Raw genomic sequence first — 25,378 nt, 5'->3', positions numbered from 1 at the left:
GGAGTGGTTTTCTCATGTGTGCATGCTTATGGCCTGATGGTATACAGGTGTGCTTGGGTGTGACTTCTAGTCTGCAGTTACTTACCCAGTAACACACACACTAGAATCAGTCATTCACTTGTCTCCTTTCGTGTGCAGGTACAGACTTTAATGGTTGTATTTGATGTAGTTTTGGAGTGTTTCCCTGCACAAGTATAAGAATCTGAGTGTTTTAGTGTTTGGCTTTGTTTCTGCCCTTTTATTCATTTATTTAGAAGCTACTCAATAAATATTGTATTTTTTTAACTACACTGTCTATTGTCTTTTCCCTTACAGCTACATTCAGTTACTCAAGTGTAAGCTGTTGCAGTGAACCAACATCCACAATACTGCAGGGACTCAAAGTCAATGAACCTAAAGGAAAGGGAGCCAAAAATCTGCCCTCTGTTGGGGTGACTAACCTGAATTATACTTGTAGCACATATCAGGTCAGTTTGAGGTGTGCAAGACACTGTTGCTGTTGTCATTTGTTCTGCGGGCTCATCACTGCATGAACCACTGAGACGAGACTGAATTCAGACACAGGCTAATCATTTTAGACATCTCATTAGTCTAATCATAGCTGGAAGCCAATGTAATTTCATAAAAATGGCATTAACTGTGATTAATGGACATCATTTTGCCATGTCAATAGAACATCACCTGTTCTAGTGATGTCGTTTTTATTTGCTTTGTATGACCTATGACACACCAAAACGTATCACTGCTCACTGGATAAACATAAACCCACATTGTTTTGACGAAGGTTTCGTGAATGCAGATTAACCACAGACATAAATGGAGGCAAGTCCTTGCAAGTTGCACCTGTCATGCCTGACATGCTCGACTAACGCACCATAGAGTTACATAAACAAACATTTACATTCTTGTTAGAGAGTATACTGTAAGCTCTTTATTTTACATTTCACAATACACAGGTGATGTAGTAATGGCGCAAAACATGTTTGAGATGAATTAAACTATAACTATACCTGTTACAACTGCACAATTATTCAGGTGGGAAATTCCAGGAAAGAAATGTAAGCAGAAGAAGACGAGATTTGAAAAGATCTGATTTGGTTACTTAGTTACTTTATTTTAAAGAATACTGGCTGAGGTTTTTCAGGCTTTGTACATTCATTAAATGATAAAATTGCATCAAAAATAATGAGTTTGCATAGATCAATACAGTGCCTGTGTGTTACCAAACTCCGAGCAGTGAGTGTTGCATGCTTGCAGTAGCTGCTCACTTCATGAAACATTACCAAGTATTCATCACTAGATGTCCTCATAGGCAAGGCAAGGCAAGTTTAATTATATAGCACACTTCAACAGCAAGGCAATTCAAAGTGCTTTACATAAAACATAAAAGGCACAAAGAAAAAATGTAAAAGAAGCCGACATTCAAATACAATTAGAAGGAGTTATTTAAGAGCTACGAGAATAGAAAATAAAAATAAGGTAAAATAGTGAATAATGTAGCGTCAGTGAATATTCTTGACACAAAACAGCTGTGTGGATTAGTTCAGTCCACAGGATGGCAAGTATGAAAAAGCATTGGATTATACATGCCTAAAGGCCTCCTGTTCTAATTTTGTTTGACATTGGGGGGGGGGATACATGAAAAAGGATTAACTTTTTCTGTCGATGTGTGAGTGAGCGGGAAAAACAGCGAGCGTGGTCAGTGTGTGGTGTGTTGTTGACTGTCAGCTAGGGGTAGTTTCTTTCGCGGACTGTCAGCTGCACATCTGTCCTCCTCCTCCTCCATCATGCTGAGTCTGATTCAGCACTTCAACACCTACACAGACAACCAAGAATAGATTCAGGACTCATACTGAGACTGGAGAGAGGAGGAAAAACAACTGCTGCCTGAGACCACCCTGTCCCATCTCATCTCATGCCATCATCTGCTGCCAGTGTGCTGGGTAGAATCTGAATTTTGGGGAGTAGCTGACTGAAATGTCAATCATTATCATTGACACCCCCTCCTCCACCCCCCATCGCCCTAAAAAGCCATATGCTCCATGGGGTTAAACTGCACCTGCTGCTTGTTCCACCTCCGCACACGCACGCATACATACCTAGAAACATTCATTTTTAATATTTTATCTTATATAGGAGCAGCTTTCACACACGCATGCACGCACACGTGCACAGACACACACAGACACACACACACACATACACACACACCTGAGGCATGTGTGAATGGCCCAAAGCTGTGGCAAGAGGTCACAGTTATTATAGGTTTTACAACTATGCATGGTTTACACTTTGCTTCACTCAATATTTCATGTTTTTCTTCCATTACCGTTGCTGTCCATAGCTTCCACTCTCGCTCCAGCTCACTCCAAAGCATGAGATCACTCCACAACGCGCTCCCCCCCACCCCCACCCACGCCGCGCAGTTAAGTGCCCCCCTCCTCATTTGAATTCAGTTACGGAAAGCAAGAGGATGGCAAGCATGTAGTGGAACAGCTGACCGTGATCACCGGGAGCAGCACAACACGAGGACGCATTGTGAGGTTTTACAATGTGTGAATAGCTGTGTTGTGATAGAAGGATCCAGATGATTCAGTGAAATCTGAAACAACACGAAGGTTTCTGGCTGTCAAGTTATGCACAGTGGCTGCGCGCCGGATCCAGCAGACAGGATGAACTGAGACATTACGCGCAAGAGGTAGCCGCGGGCAAGCGTCAGTTTTTGACCTTTGTGGGAAATAATAATAATCATTCTGGGACAAACAACTCGCTGAGCATATATCAATGAAGAATGTGACTGCGTATGACTGTCTCCAAACGGGGTTGATGAAGCCCTCGGCGGTGTCATGCGTCTTGCTCCGCAGCCAAGTGCGCAACCCTTGCGGCTGATAGTTCTGCTCATCCTCACCACGGGGGTGACCACATCCCCGGTGCTCTCCTCGGGCTGCCCGGACAGGTGCGTGTGTGATGACCAGCTGGTGGTTCAATGCGCTGGGCAGCACCTGACCACCTTCCCGGTCAACTTGCCACTGGCCACGCGGCAGCTCATCATCTCCAACAACCGTATCGTGGAGCTGCCGCCGCTCGCGCTCAACTACCTTTCAGATCTGGTGTATCTGGATTGCAGCAACAATTCACTGACGGAGATATCCGAGTCCACGTTTGGGAATCTAAGGAAGCTGGCCTACCTGGACCTCTCCTTCAACACCTTGGCCCGGATCGAGGACCGGACGTTTGGCCCCTTGGCGAGCTTGGTGATGCTGAGGATGACAGACAACCCGAGGCTCTCGGAGATTCACCCGGACGCCTTTGCAGAAAACGCGGCCCTTCAAGTGTTGGATGTGAGCCGCAACAACTTGACAGTCCTCAATATCACCTCCCTGATTGCGCTTCCCACCCTGCGCTCCGTCGGGCTCAGCGGGAACCCCTGGAGCTGCGAGTGCGACAACGAGGACCTCTGCCTATGGGTGCACCTGGAGGGCTTCAAATTTCAAGGTTTAATCAGTCTTCTATACTACTTTATTCAAATGTCATACACGGTGACAACCGCAACGTGACCAATCACTGTTGCTATACATCAAGTGGGCCATTCAGATAAGAACTGTGTGCTCTATGTATGTATGAATGATTAGATTATGCATGGTTATGTAAACTGTTGGCGTTTTGTTGGTGGCTGTCTTCATGAAAGGCAAATAAACGGCCTGTAGCCTATATGATGGGAAGCTGGGAACACTGTCATGTCTGATGCCGTAGAGCAAACAGTAACTGGCCACTGCTAAATATTCAAGATTGCATTACTAGGCCTAACATTTGTTTATCTCATAGTTTTAAAAAACTAAACAATAATTCTGTACCACTTCCTATTAAAGCATCCTCTATAAAGTTTATAAGCAGTAAGTAATGGCTTTATTAATGAATAGTAAATCATTTACTACTGCTTTATAAATTAGTTACAAGCCATTAATAAGTTGCTACACATTTTGAGTAGACAGTTTGTTGAGTCGTTAATAGTCATAAATAATTAATAAAGAAGTAAGTTATGTTTTTATTAATGTTGAAAAATAATGTATAAATCATTATTCAATGATTTTTTTCCTGTAATCAAAGTTTGTAGTAAACGTTTGCAGAAGGTCAAAGGTCAAACTGTTCATTGGACAGTTTTCCCGCTGAGATTAAGAGCTAAAAAGTCAAAGCTGGAGCATACTGGAGGAGGATAACACCAGCCACAACCGGACAACCCAAAGGTGGTTCTAATTAAGGGCTTCTAATTGATTTATATTGCATTAGGAAAAATATTTATGTCTGCATATTTATTAACAAAGCTATTAGCTACAACTACTGAATTCTTTATAAAGGGTGTCTCATTAGAAAGCAGCACCATCCATCTGCTCATAAAGAATTTAAACAGCAGATGAAAAATGACACGCACGCTCATATGCAATCAAGAAGAGAAGAATTTTAAAAATGAGTGTTTTGTAACAAAAGTAAATCAGTAAAAGCCCCCCCCCACCCCCGACCCCTTTTGTAAGGAAGGAAAGACTCTGGAATTCCCTCACACCATGACACATCACAAAAAACCTCCCCATCACGTCTGCAGCTGCACACACAACAGATAATATGATGCCATCGTCACCCACAGCTTCTTCGCCGTTCCACACATCATGAAAAACATATTGCTTAATGTGTACAATGTAGAGTTTACACAAACAACAACTGTACCATAGTGAAGTGTGCAAAGTTCACCTGTTTCTCAGCTTTCAATGGGATGAGACGCAGGTGACGGCAGCAGAGCGTGACAGCATTCAGACTATCAAATAACAAAGAGGGTGAAAGAAGATCGGAGGCAGGGAGCCATTTGATTTCTCTTCTGGCAACTGTGTTCATTTACTCAGCCCTGCAAGCTTTCTGGAATTTGGGAGGAAAATAAGAGAGTATTTTATCTCTTCTATCTTTAATGGATCATAGCCGCAGCATCAGATATTAATATTGATCCCCTTCTTTGTATTATTGCGGTGGAGCTGATAGATTGCGTCTCATGTTACACAATCTTTCTTACTCTGAATTATTATGCCTGTGCTTTGGTGTGGATGTGCCAATATGCAAAAGGGCAGCTGCTATTTATAGTGAGGAAGAAGCCAGTCAAAATTCTAACACCACGGCTGTAAAACACAAACGCCACGCTTACTGAAAAGGCATCCCCTGCTTCTCTCTCCCACACACACACACACATACACACACAGTCCCCATGCAGCTTAGTCCAAAACGAGTCCTTCAAGAGCTGTCCTATTTTCCTGCTGCTTATTGCCTTTTGTCTAACTTAATTTGGAATGGAGCCTCTTCCAGTGACAGCTGCCAGCAAGTGAGAATGTGGACACATGGGATTCACACACACATTCTCCACCGCTGTTATACGGCTCTTTCAAGCAGACCGCTGAGCACTCGTCTCCTCAGACATGTGGCACAGACACAAATAAATGGTCACGCGTGCACACATGCATACATACTGGCAATCGCACACACTTTATAAAGACACTTTTGGTGCTTGTGGGTTGTGGGTGTAACACTTTGGAGATGTTTATTTTTTGGTTTCCGAGCTCTGTCTCCTGAAGCCTTGTTATCTCTCGTCTGGGTTTCACCTGGGTTTCACCTTTCATGCAACATGGCTCGCTTGTCTCCTCAGTTTAGGGAACGCATCAATAGCCAGCCAGAGAGAGAGAGACAGAATGAGAAAATAAAGCTTCAGGAAGGAACCAACAGATTCTCCTCCGTCTTGCCTTGCTGGCTAGATTAGCACTCTCTCAACGGTTATATAAGGAGAGCGCCTAGAAATAGAGCAGAGTGTGGATGGGGGAAGGAGAGAGGGAAAGCCCTCCCCTTTGATGCCATCCCTTTAGGGTAGGGGGTGGGCTAGGGTGGGTGAAGCCAGAAGGGTTTCCTTCTAGCTTTCAGACACACACACACACACACACACACATACAGAGACACGTGCAGACACACACTGGCAGGCTCTGCAAGGACAGAGATAGAAGATGTGAAAGTTAAGCCTCGTGGAGTGGGTTTGACTGCATGTATGTTAAAAGCATGTGTGTGGGTGTGTGTGTGTGTGTGTGTGTGTGTGTGTGTGTGTGTGTGTGTGTGTGTGTGTTTGTGTGTGTGTGTGTGTGTGTGTGTGTGTGTGTGTGTGTGTGTGTGTGTGTGTGTGTGTGTGTGTGTGTGTGTGATATAGTCTGACAGCAAATTGTCTGAACGGTGCACAGAGGCAGCCGTTGAAAGGATCAGAGTAGGCTTTGAATTCTCTGTGGTAGATAGAGCTTAGAGAAGCAGACTGTCCTCATGTTCCTCAGCTGCGTGAGGCACAGAAGAGCTTCTGTGAGGATAAGAATGGAGATTTATGCAGGCAGAATGTATAAAATATTTCAATCATCCTATGAAATGAAGTCATCAAGCAATTTGATTGAATCTACAGTAAGATACCTCTCCCCCTGTCAAAAGTGATGACAGATCAGCGAGGGCTTATTAAACTTCAGAGATGGGTCGGGTAGAGGCGTGATAAATTACAAAAAGTGTGTGTTTGTGTGTGCCTCTGCAGTCATTGAATACAACTCTACACCAAAACACCTTCAATTTTACATCAAACACTGACACATCCATAACAGCAGTAGAATATTGATGAATTATTAAGACACACTTGAGCGCTCGGTGACTGTTATTTTGTGACATTCCTCATTTTCCCAAGACATCTGTCGAAGCAGCACGTGCAGATTTAACGTTCACCTACACGTGTGCCACTTTACTCAGAGCAAAAACAAGAGGTTTATGGCAGCTGCTGTAGAAATAGGGTTACGGGAAACCGTTCCCTCCGCAGAAACTTCCAAGTCTTTTGATCTTTCCCAGTGGGATTTCCCCCAAGCACAAAAGCTTTGGAAAAAAACAGTAACCAATTAAAAAACTGTGGCCATACTGGCTCTGTTGTGTTGCACACAGTTTCTGCTCACTGTAAGAAAAGACTTGAAGCCAAGCCTCAGGATTATTTTCTGAAAAATGCTTTTTTCGTCGCCTGCTGGGGAGCTCAATATCCATCATGTGGCGTTTTTAATACTGACTGATGTGCCTTTGAAATATATACAGTATCTACTGTAGTTTTCTGAAAAAGAAGGAACTCAACATTTCTATTTGGATTTGGTGGATTTCAGCAAGGTCTTAGTCATAGTCATACCCAGTGCCTGATGATGAGAAACCTTATTATCTGTGGTTTCAGGCAGGCACAAAGGCCCAAGTCTTTCTCTAATCCTGTAGGGCAGAAAGGAGTTTGAATAATTCATCGACAATTTTTTTTGTAATTTAATGCTGCATCAACTCAAGACTCTAGTACACAGGAAGCTCATGCCATGTTAGTCTTCTGATAAAGAAGGCAACATTGTTATGCCAGTGCAGATTTCTGCATTTTGGTCTTCTAGCTGTGTGAAGCTGAATATGTTATGGATATCTTCAGCTCAGTCTGCTGTAGCATTTACAAATCTTATGCAAAACGACACAGAGTAAAATGTTTGAATTATTTAAAAGGCTGCTGAGTTGAATTACATATGTATAATATTTCCCTTGCTAAGTAACTTTTACATTTTGTGACAGCCCTCACAACATCAAAGGAAACTTTAAATCATATGCTTATTACTGTATATGTGAAGCTGTAATTGGAACTCAATACATTTTAAAGGTCCAGTTTCAGTTTGGGGTCTTATAAGAAAACAGTTGTGTGTATTTCTGTTTGTGTTTTTGTCCTGGCTTTTTTTACTGCTTTGAGGTTTGCGTGACTAACTTAGAAAAAAAGATGTCCCATAGCTACTTACTTTCACTAATCAGAGTTCAGAAATATTTGAATTAAACTGTGATGACAGTTGTGTGCTTGGATTGCCTGCAGTGTCATTCAAGTGTAACTTTCCAAACTTTAACTTGTTAAAGTTTGTCGAGTTAAAGTTTGTTGATCGAATGTTGCTTATTTAGACATTAACATTAATGAGAAAGATGTTTAGATATATTTAAAAACAACCTTTAAATAGCTATAAAATTAACTATGTATGCATCTGGTTATTGATGCAAAAGCAATATATTGTAGACAATTATGTCTATCACTGTCTTGAGTTGATGTCACGAACAAATGCAAACCCTGCACCTTCAGTCTGGAGCAAGATGACTCAATAGTCTGAATGATGCCACTCCAGGTCAGCTGACCTGTTAAATGTACGTCATAGGTTATAACACCACCAGCCTGGAGGTTTGACATAAGACAGGAAAAAACTGCACTTGAGTCTTTTTTCCTCTAAACTTCTCACATGGTTTTGATTTCAATAAGTGTTCAAATTGTCCAGTATATCACTAAAAATCTGTATCATAGAAAAGGTGCAAAAACTGAAAACAAAATTGTGTATCAGAACCATTAATCATCTCATGACCCCTCAGATTTGTCTGCTGACCCAGTGGAGGGGCCCGACCCCTATGTTGGAGTCACTGGACTAAACTAGCTAATTGTATATAAAGTAGTTGAAACTAGCTGCACATCCAGCAGCTACAACGGTGACATCCTGCTGACACACTGATGTTTCAGTATTAATAATCTAGTGATATCATATATAATAATATATTTGCCAATACTTATATTTTTATACTTTAACTACATCAAGCTGCTAATAAATATTTAGACTACTTTTACATAGGTGGGATTTTTCATGAAGGACTTTTACTTGTAATTTAGTGTTTTTACATTGCTGTATTGGTACTTTTACCTAAGTAAAAGATCTGACTAATTCTTCCACCATTATTCATCATACATTGTTATGTGTGTATGTGTGTGTGTCTGTGTCTGTGTGACAGATGAGGGTCAGACGGTGTGTGGCTCACCAGCTGACATGCAGGGCCGTCGTCTCGGTGAGGTGGGGATCCAGCTACGGACGTTATGCCACCAGACTTTGGGCTCCTGGGACTACCTTTTCTTTATCATCATCGGCTTTGTTATCTTTGCTGCCGGCACCGTGTCAGCCTGGGTCATGGGTGTCATCATGGTGCTCTACGAGCGTTATATCAAGAAGAAAGACGAGCAGCAGGAGCCTGAGGATGAGGAGGAGAACACAGAGACAGGACGTCCCTCGCGGGCCAGGAGTAACCATGGCAACGGGAATTTAAAAAACTCACATACTGTTTAAAATATTACCCCCCACCTTGCCCTCCATGGATTCCCACAGTGCCTCCTGTCCACTTCCAGGACTGTCTGTGAAGTCTAATGTAACTCCAGTGAAATGGAGTCTGTTTAACAGGCTCAGCTCTGAAAGACTAACAGAGCGGATTCATCAGAGAAGAGGAATGTCATTCTCTATTAGCGGGCTTTAAGATGATGTGACACACTCTGGCTACCATAGTGAAGGTCCTGTGCCCTTGACCCTTGACCCCTGTATTACTTTGCTTTCTGGTTTATTTATTTGTAATATTTGACTGGGAAGTGGTCATCCAGGGTGAAAAAAAAGGCTGCATCAACCAGCTGATTATCTGACCATAAGAGACAGTTTTGGCTGGTAATCAATAATAATAGATAGGCCTATTCCAAGGACATGTATCATTTATCAAGGACACATTTAAAGGAATAGTTTCAACATTTTTTTTGTCAAAAAAGAATATTGATGCCACTGTCATATTAGCTTAGCATAGCATAAAGAAGGGGTTTATGGAAGTTATGTGTTGAATTACATTGCCTCAGAGCAGGGATGTCCTGGAGTCTTTATTGATTATCTGGCAACCTCACGGTGACAAAAGACTCCCGAAAGTCACGAGTCTATGTCAAGAAACAGCCCAGCAGCTTGTTTTTACCCCTCAGTTTTACAGATTAAACAAACAAGATAATTTGTCAATTAGCGAGTTTTAGATGTGTAAATTTGGTTACCTTTGGACAGAGCCAGGATAGCTGTTTTCACTCTGTTTTCAGTCCTTATGCTAAGCTAAGCTAAGCATCTCCTCACTCCTGCTTCACATTGAATGGAAAAATATGAGAGTGGTCAAACTTCCTGCAAGTAAATTACCCAAAATGCTGAACTATTCCTTTAACCAGCATCAAACTACTTCTGTGCAAGCGACAGCATATAAAGGAGCAGAAGTGCTAATCAAAGTCCAGCTGGGAACATCAGCCAGCTTTACCCAATGGTGTAGGATGTTTCTTTTCAGAAGACATTGTACAACCAAAAAAAATCAGATTGACATAATTTGCTTTATGGCGTATATAATTTCAGGATTATTACTAACTCTGTAAGAGATCCACTATTAGAAACTTTTTTTAAAGCCAAATTCTGATTCAAAGTTGCTAGTGCTGTATAAAATGTGGCTGCTTTCATGATGATATGAACGGGATCTACACATGCTACTAATTGGATTTGACAATCACATTGGAGACCCTGCTTAGCATTGTTTGCACACATACAATTCTCTAATGGACCTCCATGTTGGCAACAAGCACTGTAGGAGAATTATGACAAAGTTTCACAGCCTCTACATGAAAGTGAAAGTCTATTCATCATCAGTATGAAAGTAAAGGATAAAATGCATTCAAACAAAGCGTCGGTGTAAATTGGTGTGTATGATGTGAGTTTTTCTATCTGTGCACCGATGTGTTTTTGCTAGTTTACGTGCCCTCATCTACCAGCCCAGAAACAAACTGCTGTCAAGATATTTGTGTTGAAGATCCACAGTATTTGTGAGGTGGTGAGCCAACATGTGCCAACTGCTGAGGTCTGTTTTGGCAGTGGGCCCTGCTGGATGGCAAGTAAACAGGCAAATGTGATAATTGATTTCTACTCTATCCCATATTTGTCGGGTAACTGGTTTGAGTGCAGTGTCCTCTCTGTTTCTGCATGCACTGTTGATGCATCAAGAAGCCTTATGAGGTGTGTATATGTTTTGAGGGAAAACTGATAAATAAAGAAGGAAACAGAATTTACTGCAACATACGAAGGATCATACATGTAATAATTTGAGACTCAAAAAAATTCTATGCTCTATTTCTTAGTAAGTGAATGGCACATTGTATTTGACTCTTTGATTCGAGTGAATTTACGAGGAATTCACTTCAACCCTGGTGGGTATGTTCAATGGATATACAGTTGTAACCATTTAACAGCAATAAGACAGTTAATACTATCAGGAAAAAAACAGGGAAGAGAATCATTTCAGCTGGAAATGTTAAATATCAACTTCTGTTTTATTTGATGTTTGAAATTCCTTATTGTGCAACGTCCAAGATCACAAATTCACCACCTCCATATTTTTGCTTCTGGTTAGAAAGCTGCACTGCTCCACTGACCCTGACACTGACTGTTACAAACTTAGGAAGGAGCAGCAAGGAACAAAGTCCTTGTTGGATGAGGAAAATCAATAGGCTAAAACTGGCTGCTCTACTATGCTGTTATTCGTGTGTATCTGTTAAATCAGTTGAATTATTTACTTGATTTAAGAACAAAATGTAACTTTTAAAGAACCTGAGAAGGAGAACATCCTGTTAAAATGATTGGAAAATGTGGTAAAATGATCTGAAACACACACTCACATGTGCTTGTTGTTGAAGTTTGTCCAAACTGAAGTTATTGGGGTATATAATGAAGCAAAAGTATAATAATAGTATAGTATACAGCATAAATATGAAGTTCATAGATGGTGGAGTAGTAGTGTGTTCTCCTTATTTGCTTGACCATTATAGACCTTTTTCAAGGCAAACATGATGGCAGGAGATACACAGGGATAGTTCACATACATGGTGTCTTTATACTATTTTGGTACTCTAGTTTCAGCACCGTTATATCATGCATAGTGGCTCAGTCACATGGCTTACCCAGACACTTAATGGAATGGAGTCATCATTAATGCTGTTAATTACACCTGCACTTTTCCAGCTATGACTTGAAATGTCTATTGTTAAGTTTTTACTGTTGCTTTTAGTGTAAAGGGAAGTAATTATTTGGTACAAGTATAATATTTTCTCCATTACACCACTAATAGAAGACACTCAGGAATGCATACTGTGTGCGAATGTGTGCGTGTGCATTTGCTTGCTCTCTCTCTTCATATAAATGAGTGACTTGACTCATAGCAGTATGCATAACTATGCATGTACCAGCCTAAACGTACTCACTGGCATGGCATACGTAACTGGATGCCAAAAGAGTCCATCCAAGATAGTGACCCATGTACTGTACCTGTAAGTTGCCTACTAAAGCAGTATGCTGAGATTCCTACGAACTTTTCAACCACTGGTTGCTCTCATGGCTTTGGGTGTAATATTTGCATGGGGCCTTTCAGTATATACAAAATGCATTGCATAATACGCATGTCTTTTGAGATCTATGTACTACACTCTCATCTATATATATATATATATGATTCATGCATATACCAGATAGTCTCGACAGTGAGGGCGTATTACATTCTGCTAAGCACACAGATACGACCATGTGATGCCATAGGCTAGCGTGAGGGTGTGGCCTGGAAATAGGATAGCCGGGTGCCCTAATTCATGTCAGCACAGTGACACAGATGGAATGACAAGGAATACCTACGTCTCCCTTTCTTAATAAGCACACTGATGTTCTCATACAAGGCGAACAACTGGCTGTGAACACTCTGTCAGCATTAACAGTTTTTGCTCTACATGGGCACCTGGAAGTACAGCGAAGCTGCTCAATATGCTGAATTTCAGTACTAAAAGACTGAGCTGAACTTCAACATTGTGCACATTTTACGCCCCCCATGCACACTGTACTCATACCATTTTTAGGCAATGCACTGTATGAGCACACAGGCAAATGTGTCAGTTCTGCCTCCATAACAGACTCCAACACAAATCACCTCTGGGTATAAAACACTGTAAATTTTTAGAAGCACATGACATCGCTGACACTAATAAGAACCATCAATAAATGTTATAAATATGAAATTTAAAGGAATAGTTCAACATTTTGGAGAAAGAAAACACTTGAAATGTTATTTTAAAACTTGAGAATGGATATTTGTTTGCATTTCTGTTTACCATAATTCACCAGCCAGACAGAAGTAGTGGTCAGGATAGAGCTTCAGGACAGAGATGCACTCAGCTGGCTACGGTCACATCAGTAGCACAGCTGTGACCGTGAGGCAGTGCACTGAAAGCTATCAGAGGCAGAAGCTCCTGTGGTCCTGTTTCCTGCCTGTGGTTGTAACTCATGTTTTTGGACTTTTATGTGCATCTACTGAGCTGAGGGCAAACTGGGCACTGTGAAACGCCCACAGATGGTAGATATGACATCAAGTAAGAGTGGCTCTAATCGACCGTAATAGCCCTCTGACACATCTACATACAAACAGACTCTCTCTCACACACACACACACAAACACATACACACAAAGCAGTAAGAAAATCCTTTAGTTGCGGAGCATTGGAGTGACTTCCACTAAATTTAGAAATTAGGGAAATACTTCCAGTGCTTGGAGTCGTGCTTGGAAATTGGGTTCCTCTGTTTCAGTCATTTCAAGAAAATGTCTTCATTAATCACTGCCACGTATGGATGACAGCCCCAAATTACCACCAGCCGAATCCAAGCACCCATACTGCTGTGCTAAGCTGGATCTTAACGTACTCTGGAGCTGCAACATAAAGGAACTGCTGCAACTTATATTAAGTTAAAAATATTTCTTATGCAATATTTTTTTCAATTGTAAACAGTCAAAAAGCGTATTAATGAGTGCTCCTATTTTGCACTTTCTTTTGCTTTAATGATTCGTCACTCAGCTTGATATTTTGACCACACTGAGGCCCAAGAAGCACAACGCCTGACTCTCGATACAAGCCAAAAATGACTTTCCATAGTTTTCTCTAGTTTTGTTTCCCCAACTTTCTCTATAACTATCACAGAACATCATAAATCACAATTTGTCAGTTGGGATTTATTTCAAATTAATGAAATTAATGTGTTTGATTTTATGTTGCATACTGTATGTTTTCTATTGGACTTGATATTGACAAGCTCTGCTAAGCCCCTCTCGAGGAAAGTGAGCCCCTGCCTCCGCTTGGCAAAGAGGAGGATGGTCCTACTGCTGTTACATATCTGCACACAGGCTCAGGGGCCTGCCAACTCTGTATCCTTCCCCAGCAATAAAAGGTCATTTGAGAGGAGATGGTGTGTCCTTTTGTGTGTCATAGTTCTGCCTGGAGAGTTGTTTTTTTGCTTTGTCTTGTTGTTCGACCTCTCTTCCTGTTCTTTGAATGTATTTTTTCTGCTATTTTGCTCTCTGGGTATTTAGGTTAGCCTGTGTTTAATGAGCATCAACGTCAAAACCTGTGTTCGACCTTTTGGTCTTCACTGGGGCCATGTTAGCTCACAGACATACCTGCAAACACATACACACAAGGACTGGCAAACATATGCATACAAAGTAATAGCGATACAGATGTGTCGTATTGTACATCAGTATGTGCTCAGTGCCCAGACCGATTCACAGTTATGTTAATCCAACTGAGCTGTCTGCACAAGTGAGATAACGAAACGCTTTGTTACACTAAGCTGCAACTCAAAAGCAGCACAATGCTATTTCAAACTGAGACAGGGAATCTGCAAATTGGTCGGTGGTATTTTTGCACTAACAATCACAGAGCATGAAACGGTCTTTTAATTTCCTTTGACTCATTTTATTCCTCTTATCTCCAGCATGTCTCTCTTTATCCCTCCCTTGCTTTGTTTATCTTTTCTAGGGATATTTTTGGGCATAAGTCCTATTCTTGTACCTGTTTCCCTATAGGCATCTCTGTTTCTGCCTTTTTGCTATTCGCCTTACTTTCTACTCTCCTCTTAAAGGAATACTTCAACATTTTGGGAAATAGGATTATGTACTTCCCTGTCGACAGTTAGATGTTAAGATTGATACCACTCTAGTCTGTGTGGTAAATATGAAGCTGCTGCCAGCAGCCACTTAGTTGAAAGCAGGGGGAACAGGAGGAACAGATAGCAGGGGTCTATATGATCTGAACCTGAAAAAATCTCACTACCAGTACCTCTTAAACTCACTGTTTAACATGTTATATTTTGTGTGTTTAATCTATACACAAAACAAGGTGTAAAAATTACATTATAAACACATATGTGTTTATTGGGAGTTAAGTGATGGACCATTCCTTGGCTGGGTGCAGTGACCTCCTGAAGTCTCCAGTCTAGCAAATAATGTCTGAGTGAACTATGAAAAACTATAATCTGTGTTGTTTTACATAATAATGTAATGATAATGGTCCAAAATGATGTGTCGATATTATACATATTAAATATTTATAGAATTTAGTGGCATCTAGCAGAACAGACTTGGCAGGTTACCAAAAAAAGGCACCTGCTCAGTCCAGTTAGAATTAATTGCCTGGCGCATACACAAAACATTTCTAGGTCACGGGGTATGTGGCCCACTGAATATACATAGTAGTGTTTCTCCTGCTCAGACTTTACATTGTGATGACATTATTATTTTCTTTTTTAAATCTCTCTTTGCAAATAGAAATCCTCCATGGGTAAAAAAATGATAATAGAAAGAATCATAATTGGCCTTGTTTGCAGTTGAAGGTGTCCTGTAAACAGCTTTACAGATGTCTATGCTTTTTGGGCCGCATGGTAATTATGTGACCACTTGGAAAAATTGGCTGCAAGAGGGAGCGACAGTGCCCTAGCTTTAATACATCTGTGACTGTTCTTTTAAGTTAGTCCACTACCAGTGTAAATACAGGTGTTGTTGTAAATCCTGGTGTTGCACACACAACAGCTCCACTGCTGAAAAAAATCCTAGGGGAAACAATGTCCCGTGGCCTTCTCTGTCTCATGTGTCACTTGATTATTGATAGGTTCTTTGAAACACAGTAATTTAAGATCTGTTTATGTAAAGCACGCCACTATTACTCTTTGGCTCCTCCTTTTACATTACCTCCTCACATGCTAGGTTTTCCACGTGCACAATAGACACCAGAGCAAAGTCACCATGCACAGCATAGAATAACTGACAGCTGCTGGAAAGTAGCACTGTTTTACCACACTTTCATGACTTGAACTTCTTGTGGTAACATCACACCATTCACACTGTAGGACACTTGACCTCTGATCCCACAAGGCTGACTGTGAGTTTAATGTTTAAAGGGTTGAAGCTGCTGTTAAAGCTATCCCTGGATCTTTTTACATACAGTAGCTCTTCTCTAAAATACTGCCTTACCCTACCACTGTCAAGGAAATGACTAATTAGGCTGAATCACAAGCATACAAAGCCATATTCTATTTAGCAGATCCCTTTGAATTCCTTGTGGGGATTTATAAAATGTGAATCAAGGGGAGTTTGACACTTAAAAGTTGAACACAGTGCTACAACTCAAATTTTCATGTGAGCTTGTTAATCCACTTTCCAAAAAGAATTATTAATAGGCTAACTTAGAATAGGCTCTGTAGATGCCTACAAGCAGTTCTGTCTTCCAGCTGTGTTACGTAAAATATAATGAATTCAGCATCTACCAGGCAGGAGAGACAGGGAGCATTAGAGGAGAGGAGAGAACACTTATTTTTGAGCATGACTGGTTTATAATGAAGGCCCCCTGTACAGATACACAGACAAACACAGCAGATTTAGGATGATATCTTACCACATATCATGTATCATACTGAATCTATACATCTAATGAGTGAGTACTTTACACAAAAACACAGCTTAAGAGTAAAATATCCCTGAAGCTACAGTACTAAAGCACCCTCTAGTGATGGGATTTAGCTTCATACATGATTTTTTTTGTTGTTTATTTGGAACTCTTCCTTAAGATCAGACTTTTTCCAGCTTAATGTTAGTTTGACATAAAAACAGTGCAAATATTATTAAAAATTCACATTTGTTTTGTTTTCTAAGCATTTACAATGAAATTAATAGTTTAGCTCAGGAGTCAAAATGACTACACAAAATATATAATCTACTCTTCTCTATTAAATATTAAGTTTTTTGAATATTTAATTAAAACCAATCCTATTGGACTTAAAGGTGCAGCCTGTATAATTTAGTGACATCTAACAGAACAGATTTGGCAGAAATGGAATATAATATTGAAAGTTTAATTTGTGTATAATCACCTGAAAATAGGAAGTGTTGTGTTTTCGTTTTCTTGGAATGAGCTCTACATAGGGAGTGAGTGGTTCCTCTTCCCGGAGCCCACAATGTTTCTACGGTAGCCCAGAACAGACAAACCAAACACTGGCTCTAGTTTTTTAGTTTTGTCACGACTTTTGCAGCCACTGTAGATTTCCCTAAACACTTGGAAGGGGAGGGAGAGAGATATTCAGTTGCAATATGCAACCTCACCGCTAGATGCCACTAAATCCTACACACTAGTCCTTTAATTAAATATTACATCCAAAGAGACTGACATGAACCTTCTTTATTTCAGCTCCACTATATACTACATCTGCAGCCTGCACATTTTAGGCACAGCTCATTGACATAAAATCACATGAAATAAATATCTAAGCACTTTTGTCAAGAGCTTTGAGGCCCCAATTGATTCTGACAGCACTCTACCATACTCAAGATGCTGTCTGATAGTCCTTTAACGTCACTGTGTGTGTCGGGATGTGCAGTTAAAGCCTTCAGAAGTTCAGTCACACCTTCCTGCTCCAGCATGCTGCTGTAATTTGAAGCTAGAGGATGATGAGAGAGAGAGAGGAAGAGATAAGGACATAAAACATAACTCGAATATTAATACACCAGACAAGTCCATATGAATCTACCAGTATTTAACATCACATAGGGTGTAGTATCTTGGCACAAATGTGAAACTATCAATAATAAAAATGTACACTGATACACATACAGTACTGCACGGTAAATTGATATACATACATAAATATGCTGAACCCTAGAAATCCACCCATGTGTTCCCTACAGTAAAACTTCCCCCAAGATCCCCACAGTAGTCTGTTTGTGTGTCTTACTGTTTTGACTGCAAACCAGATGTATGGCCCAGACTGCCCACATCTGCACTCCTGAGGGCTGACAAGTTTGAAGCAGAGGGCAAAATGGACGGAATGACCTACAATTTGGACACGATGAGACAGAACAAGCAAATTAAAAAAGTGAGAAAAGAAGCGCATATTTTAATTATCCTAAGCATTTTTTTCTTTGTTTTGTGCTGTAAGCACCAGATGTTTGTCTTCTGCATCGGTGCAACCCAATGAATATATAATCTGATGTGCCATTCACATATTTTAACATCATTTAGAATGAAAGAAAGGTTTTTAATTGCTTTCTTGTGAGTGTCTCGGCTATCTCTGGTACTCAGTGTTATGTTATGTGTATATCCAAATTAATTAATTCAATTGTGTTAAATGCACAAATAGATACAAAATATGCATACATTACTTACATCAAACCAGCAACAATGAGCAAAATAGAAATGATGTGCAGATGTGAACAGATGTGTTGCTTTATCTCACCTGTAAGAGACCATTTCTCTCTCGAGTTGGGTCCATGTTACTATGGAAGCATGCTGCAAGGTAAGAACGACACTTTGAAAAGAGCAAATAGGCATTTTCACTGTCCATCAAATGAAAACCAGCATCCTAAACTTTTGCCTTTTACACACACCAGCTGGTTCAGTATGGTTGTGCGGAGCTCATTATCCAAGGTCCAGGCCTCTGGTCTAGAGGTCAGCTGTGCCAGGATCCCTCCGGCGAAGTAGCGGACCCCCACCTCCATATGGGAGTCCTGCAGCAGACTGAGGATGTGCTCCAATAAGTCCTCCTCCATCAAGTCTGCCTGCAACTCCTCCACCTCTGCTATGTTGTTCTGTAACACAGTGTGACGAATGATAGTGGTGATGATAGATGTAACTTGGCAGACAGGCGGAACAGAAGGGATCCAGGAACTTTTTATTGCCAGATTGCCAACAGAATGATTTTTTCCCCCACTGGTCAATTCATTTCAATTATTTGGGAATAAAACGAAAAATATTTGAAAGGAAGCCTTAATTCAGATGCTGCCTATTGTCACGGCATGTGGGAATGATTACACAAAGGAAATGAGAATAAGATGTAGATTTCAGTTTAAACAAGCTATGAAAACAAGAACATTCAGTACTGTGGCAGATGTGGCACATAATGAAAACTATGAAATCATATTCAATATTCTTCGGTATAAACACAACACACACACACTGAACCCACCAGGAGGCCAAGAACTTTCTGTTGTACCGAAGATTCACTGTAGTAGGACTGCAATGCAAAAAAGTTGACAGCATGAGAGGCACAATGTACCATGTGACCCTTTGTGAGGATTCATTTGTGTATTAGAATGCACATCTGTGTTTTTTTTAGGTGGCTCCTCTACCTCCAGGACCTCCTCGTATAGCTCCAGGCCGTGGCACTCGATAAAGTTTCGGGCTGCTGTGGGCATCTCATCTGTCAAGTTCCACAGAGCACTCAAGGCAAACTTCAAAGTAGTGTCCACCACTCCAACCATGGCCTTCTGCTGCACGATAGCCAGCAGCTGCTGTTACAGAGCCAAGGAGAAGAGAAAACATGAGACAAGCAGGGAATACATTGGTAGAAATACAGGAAACAACCTCAGTGAAGTCAGTGGAGTGTGCAGTATTGAATACAACTTGCATATGTGGGATGAAATGATTACATATTTGCATGGCAGCAGATAAACAATAAATAAAAATAACTGGAGCGGAAAGCAAAGCTTGATTGCATACACAGAGAGAGAAACAGAGAGGTGACTGAATAATGGATTAACAGTAAACTGAGAGGGACGAATGCAGTGGGCAATGGAGTGACAGTGATATTGAGTAAATGAGTATATACAGTAGGTAATGGAAAATATAGCATGTGAGACAGACAGAGGGGGATAGAGAACTAGAAATACACTTGTGCTTATCTAGTGCTAAGTCGGGAACATTGTGTAAGTTTGAAACTAAATACCCTGAAAGTGTATTTGTACCTTCATAATAAAGGCATCCTTGCTGAGCTTTGCAGTCTCCTCTGTGGACAACTGTAAAAAAAAAACAGAGAGATCAGCGCTTCTTTGAGTTCAAGCCATTTTCCTAAATGTCAAACTAGAGCAAACATTTCTTATAAGCCACAGGGAAATGGCACCATTTAACTGGACTAAATTAAAGCACAAAGCTGGCTGCTAAAACCAGTGTCACAGAGGTACAGGCTCTCTCAACAAGTGGGACTAACAGGTGCCATACTATTTTCCTGCAGCAGACTAATGCACAGTAAGTGAGCGGTGTCTTGACCTTGGCCACCAGAAAGGAGATGATAGCCACAGCCATCCTCTGAAGGGTAGGATCCTCGTGGCTGCTCAGCCAGTTAATCACCAGCGTGGCTGCTAAATACCTGAACCATGATCACAGCATGGATACAAGGAACACAGTATTACAAAAATACACCAAAAACGTACAGACAAGCCTTGGGAGAATCTGAGACATAGTTTCCTGCATTCATACATCTGGGAGAAGTATTTCTTTTGGCAATTACATTTCAAGACAAAATATATTTTAGCTGGATTACAATTTGTTGGAAAAACACTACAGTGCCACTCTATGACTGCAATGATTATCTTGGCTGCTGCATCACCACAGTCACATATGTCATATTATAACTGAGTGAAAATAAACTAACTTGTCAAAGGGGACATCCTGAAGGATGTAGTCACTGCAGAGTGCCAGCAGGCAGTTCTTCTGCACCTGGAGAGATAGAAAGAGTTGAAGACTCACACAGGTGTGGTATATTTAAATACAGAATGTGTGCAAATGGTTTAATATGCAGCAAATACAAATAGTGGCCACATGGCAGCTGCAACCAAATGCAACATTTAGAGCAGCATGCTTGAATGACAAGCCAGCTGGTGGCAATAGAACCATTCTGTGCCACAGTTTGTTACATTTTGCTGTTGTGTAACTGTATTAAACTGACATGGATGTGTAATCTGAAAGACTGAACATATCTTCAAACCTGCTGATGTTTAGGGAAAGTCTTCATGGCATTCAGCAGCTGGGTGACAGTGAAGCTGAGCAGGCTGACAGGCATAGCCTCTGCCATGTCCTGAGTGGTCAGGTTGAACACGCACGCTGTGGCCACCAGGTGGACGTGCGGGGAGGCAGGGTGGCTCTGCATCGCACTCAGAACCAGCTGCAGGAAACAGGAAGTCCAAGTCCTAATCAGACTCACTAATAATTGTATTGTCACAATGGGAACTGTCTACAGAGGGCTGGATCTGAGGGAAAGGGGTATCATGGAGTCTCTTCTTTCCCTCTCCAACAACCATTTGGGTGTCTTTACTTACTAATTAGCTGCTTTACTGAAACTCTAGCAGTATAAGACAGTGATGAGACTGGGCATCTCCCTGATACTGTATGTGTGCATTAATGTGTAACACTACCATCTCCTAAAACTGTACACCAAGCCAGCTGTGGAGTTGAACTGTTACTTAACTGTAAGGCTCTGCAGGAAACTGTCTCATTACCTCCTCTCTCCGATCACATCTAAGTACAGTAATTAGGATGTCAGGTCACAGGACATTTTAATTTAGCTGTACAATATGTTCAAACTGAGCTTGCAAAAGCCGTTTTAAAATACTATTCTCTTTACAAAACCTTACACAAAACATGCCACAAGAAATTGTTTCCTTCACTGATTTTAGCTCGATAATACGAATGAATGATTATGAAATATGTGTGTTGTCTATACTTATTTATTTGTTTTATTGTGCTCAGGTCTCTCTTAAAAAAGAGAGGTTCATCTTTATTAGACATGCTGTTTATATAAACTATTAACTAACTAAATTATTCAAACTATAGCATATATATTATAACAATTTTAAGTCTTTCTGTAGTTCTCTATCAGTAACAAAATAAACTGTACTCAGCAAGCAAATAACTGGGATTGGTGTGACAATGATAAAAAGAAGGGGCAGTTTACAGACTGATTTCCTGGATCAATTTTTTGTGAAGATTTTTTTCCTTTGCAATACAAATTTATTAGCAACATTTCACCTTAAGTTTTTCCTTCAATTAAAGTATCTTAGATAAACTATTGGCTTGTTTACAGTCCATCTAATCATTGTACAGCTTGAGTTCTTTGCCCTGTTGACTTCTTAGCAATCTCATCAATCACAGGAAGCACTATGTTATAATTGATAGAAATTGTGAATCACAAATGTTTTGAATTTGCGGTAATACACAAATAAACCCCCACGTTCAAACTTAATTGGGAAGAGAATAGAATGAACCAGACTACAGCACCTTTAGCGTATCTGGTCGTGGTTTGTCAGTATCAGTGGTTAGATTGTACAGATGGACGAGGGCCTCTCGTATGAAACACTCCCTGTCTCTGTACCTCCTCAGGGCCTCACACACCTGGTTCTCATTAGCCTCTCCGGTTACCTGAACATACACAGCAGATCAGCACTGTCAGAGAGACAGGAAATGCAGTGGGAATATTCGGTAAGTTAACAGTATAGAGCCTCAAGTCAGAGACAAATGAGAAACTTATGCAAGAGTCAAGCTCATGTGTCTATGCTAGCACTGGATCCTTACTTTCAGGTCTTTCTGTGAAGAAAGGACATCACAGGAGCTAACCCCGGTTGCTACCAGGCCCAAGAAGACCAGTCCACTCCTGGCCTCCACAAACGCCCTGACGGCTGCTTCTGTGATTTTCTTACGACCAGACACATCTAGAGATATAAGGGAAGGGAGGACCTGAGGACTCCCCTCCAGGAGCTGCCTCACTGTCTCATCTCCATCACTCCCGTCACTATCTTCCAGTGAAAAGTGGTCATCCGAAAAGTCCATATGCCTGAGAGCGTGAAGTTGGTTGAGGACAAAGAGCAACCTGGCAGACGACATATCCAGCAGCCTGAGCCTGTGGGCGATCAAAGATCTCAGCGTGTTCTTGCACTCGGCGAGTGCTGTGAGCTTTGTGACGCTGGTGCAGGAGATATCCAGGCTTTCCAGCCGAGGGAGGGTGCAGATATCTTCAAGAACAGCATCAGTCAGGTCTGTGTTGGCAAGGTTGAGCGTCCTCAGGCCCCTCAAAGAGCTGAAGCCAACTCGGACCCCTTCCTCCTCACTTAGAGACTGACAGTCCAGATGTAGCCCATTCAGGGACAACTTCTGCAGGCTGGATCTACACTCCAGGTTGGAGGCAAGGCCTGAGACCATATTAGCACCAGTGAGATCCCCAGAGACCCAGGAAGCATCTAGTTCCTGGAGTCGATGAGGGCAGAGGGCCAGGCGGAAGGCTTCTGCAGACACTGGACAGCGGCGGATGGTGGCTCGGCGCAAGCGGAGCTCTTTGCAGTTTCGGAAAATCCCAACAGTCATGTCATTCAGTATCCCTTGTAGGGAGAAACAAACAGAGCAATGTGGTAGGAAAAATAGCATCAGTTTAGCCACACATATATTTGTGGAATAGAATTTTCCCACTTTTTCAGCCTGGCATAGTACACAGTGAACTAATAACTCATATGATGATAGGGTAAATATACTGGCGATATACTGTGATTAATTTTGTTTTCTAGAGGATGTTGTGTGCCTGAGGAATGATCATGGTCAGAGGTAAGTCATTTTTTTCATGTAGTCAGTTTGTTTGTCCCATTTCTACAACTTTTCACAGAACTACAACTACTTGATAGCCCCATTTGCCCTCAGTTGTCCATGATGTTTTTGGAGCTTTTTCAGGGCTTCTGACTGACCTTTAGTTGCCATCTTCTGCAGTAGCTGGTCAGCCATCTCCTGTGGGAAGAGTGGGGCCCAGCTGAGGCAAAGGGAGCCGTCTGCTCGCTTGCTGCACAGAGCGTCCAGGCTGCGGCACACCTGAGTCAAACAGAGGTCACACAGGGCCTGGGGGCCCTCCTCTGCATCCTGCAACACATCACCTGTGGTCAATAGTCACACTACTGGATATTCACACATCATAGTGGAGGTATGAGCACAAGAGCAGTGAACTTAATTCACAATATTTTTCATATTTTCTCATTTGGTTCTAATATCTTGTCTGGCACATCGTTTTGTTTGAAGTCCCCCTCCATTATGTGTTTTGTTTGTTATTACTTCACTTGGATGTTTGAGCTTCACTGTGCTGCGCTCATCTTAAATCTCAGTTGAAGACACCTAGCTTTGTACAAGATAAACTAGTTAAGAATCCAATCATCTCAACATGAAACTTGACACAAGTATGATGTGGAAACTTGAAATCTGACTTTAGAGTGAAGAAGAAAAAGTGTCCAGCAATGAAACGTTTGAAATTAAAAATGTTCACTGGTTTTTCAGTACGAGAGGGAATCAATGTAATTTGTATGTCTTAAAACGTGTCTGGAGGGGATCTTTAAAAATGTCCAGATTTTGAAAGGCTGCCACTGACATTTGGACTCCACCTCAACACAACAGAGGTGAATGATATTTTATTTGTAGTGTTCAAACAGTACTGGAAAATTATATCTAAACCAACCATTTTAAAAGTACCCTAACCTTGGGACATGAGAGAATAATATAGTATATGGGGCATACTCATTACACAGTATACATCATACATCTGTGCAGTAACGTGACTTAGAGGTTGTTTATTTATGCATGAAAGACATGTGTGTAAACACACAGTCTGTTATCTCTTCTTCCTCAGGACTCAACAGAGCCACAGTGACACAGGATCTCTAACGCTTCAGGAGGCTAATTTTATCCACAGCAGATGAAGCACAGCACAAGTAAAGCCCATTTAAATCACATAATCCATCCGTGCTCTGCAGGGCGAAGTGGACAAAAGCATTTGGTCCTTCAGGAACGTCTCCTAACCTTTACAAGCGACTGACATTACACGAAGTGCACGTAACGGTAAATAAAACATTGGCAACATTTAACAGGAGGGAGGGGGGTCAAACTCACCATGTTTCAAAAGTAAACAGTCGACAGGGAAATAAAAACAAACACTGTTAGCAGGTGGACTTGCAAAATCACTTAAATTCTGCAGAATTTTAGACTAAGAGACTTATAAAGCTGAGAAAAGTTATGAAAAATACAGTTATTCCTCTGTGTTGGTTTCACCCGCTGTCGCTGATTGTCGAGAGTCAACTGTCACAGGCTGACCGCTCCCATTGGTCAGCTGGCGTGACGTCACCGAAAGCTGGTTTGAGGGCAGTTTGCGGGACCCCTGACCCCTATTATGCCTTCACATGACTGTAAACCATGTTGTTGCAATTTCACAAACTGTGAACTGGAATGACTGATCTTTTTTTGTACATTGCTTATTTTTATTTTTATTTTTATTTATTTTTTTTATTTTATTTTTATTTTATTTTTTTTTTATTGAAT

The 25,378-nt window shown here is 41.1% G+C and overlaps 2 protein-coding genes across 3 annotated transcripts; one reads left to right on the top strand and one right to left on the bottom strand.

Annotated features, from left to right (window-relative positions):
- Positions 1 to 1,803: 1,803 nt before the first annotated feature.
- On the top strand, positions 1,804 to 14,931 carry LOC133991001 (leucine-rich repeat-containing protein 52-like). The gene is made up of 2 exons (XM_062429448.1): positions 1,804 to 3,495; positions 8,869 to 14,931. The coding sequence occupies exons 1-2, from the start codon at positions 2,847 to 2,849 to the stop codon at positions 9,195 to 9,197; spliced, it is 978 nt and encodes a 325-aa protein (XP_062285432.1). The 5' UTR covers positions 1,804 to 2,846; the 3' UTR covers positions 9,198 to 14,931.
- A 137-nt stretch (positions 14,932 to 15,068) lies between these two features.
- On the bottom strand, positions 15,069 to 25,124 carry LOC133991000 (protein zyg-11 homolog). 2 transcript variants are annotated; one of them, XM_062429446.1, is made up of 14 exons: positions 24,953 to 25,124; positions 23,767 to 23,935; positions 22,610 to 23,409; positions 22,316 to 22,456; positions 21,027 to 21,203; positions 20,694 to 20,758; positions 20,309 to 20,408; positions 20,008 to 20,058; positions 19,393 to 19,554; positions 19,230 to 19,277; positions 18,652 to 18,852; positions 18,501 to 18,553; positions 18,000 to 18,097; positions 15,069 to 17,705 (listed from the first exon to the last, which is right to left on the bottom strand). In XM_062429446.1, the coding sequence occupies exons 1-14, from the start codon at positions 24,953 to 24,955 to the stop codon at positions 17,545 to 17,547; spliced, it is 2,229 nt and encodes a 742-aa protein (XP_062285430.1). In that variant the 5' UTR covers positions 24,956 to 25,124; the 3' UTR covers positions 15,069 to 17,544. The 2 variants fall into 2 exon arrangements, with proteins under 2 accessions (XP_062285430.1, XP_062285431.1); XM_062429447.1 differs by having other exon boundaries at positions 19,393 to 19,551.
- Positions 25,125 to 25,378: the final 254 nt, after the last annotated feature.

Source organism: Scomber scombrus, chromosome 11, assembly GCF_963691925.1.
Source record: "Scomber scombrus chromosome 11, fScoSco1.1, whole genome shotgun sequence".
Taxonomy (NCBI): Eukaryota; Metazoa; Chordata; class Actinopteri; order Scombriformes; family Scombridae; genus Scomber; species Scomber scombrus.
Note: the sequence above shows the minus strand (reverse complement) of the source record. Positions and strands in the feature narration are given on the sequence as shown.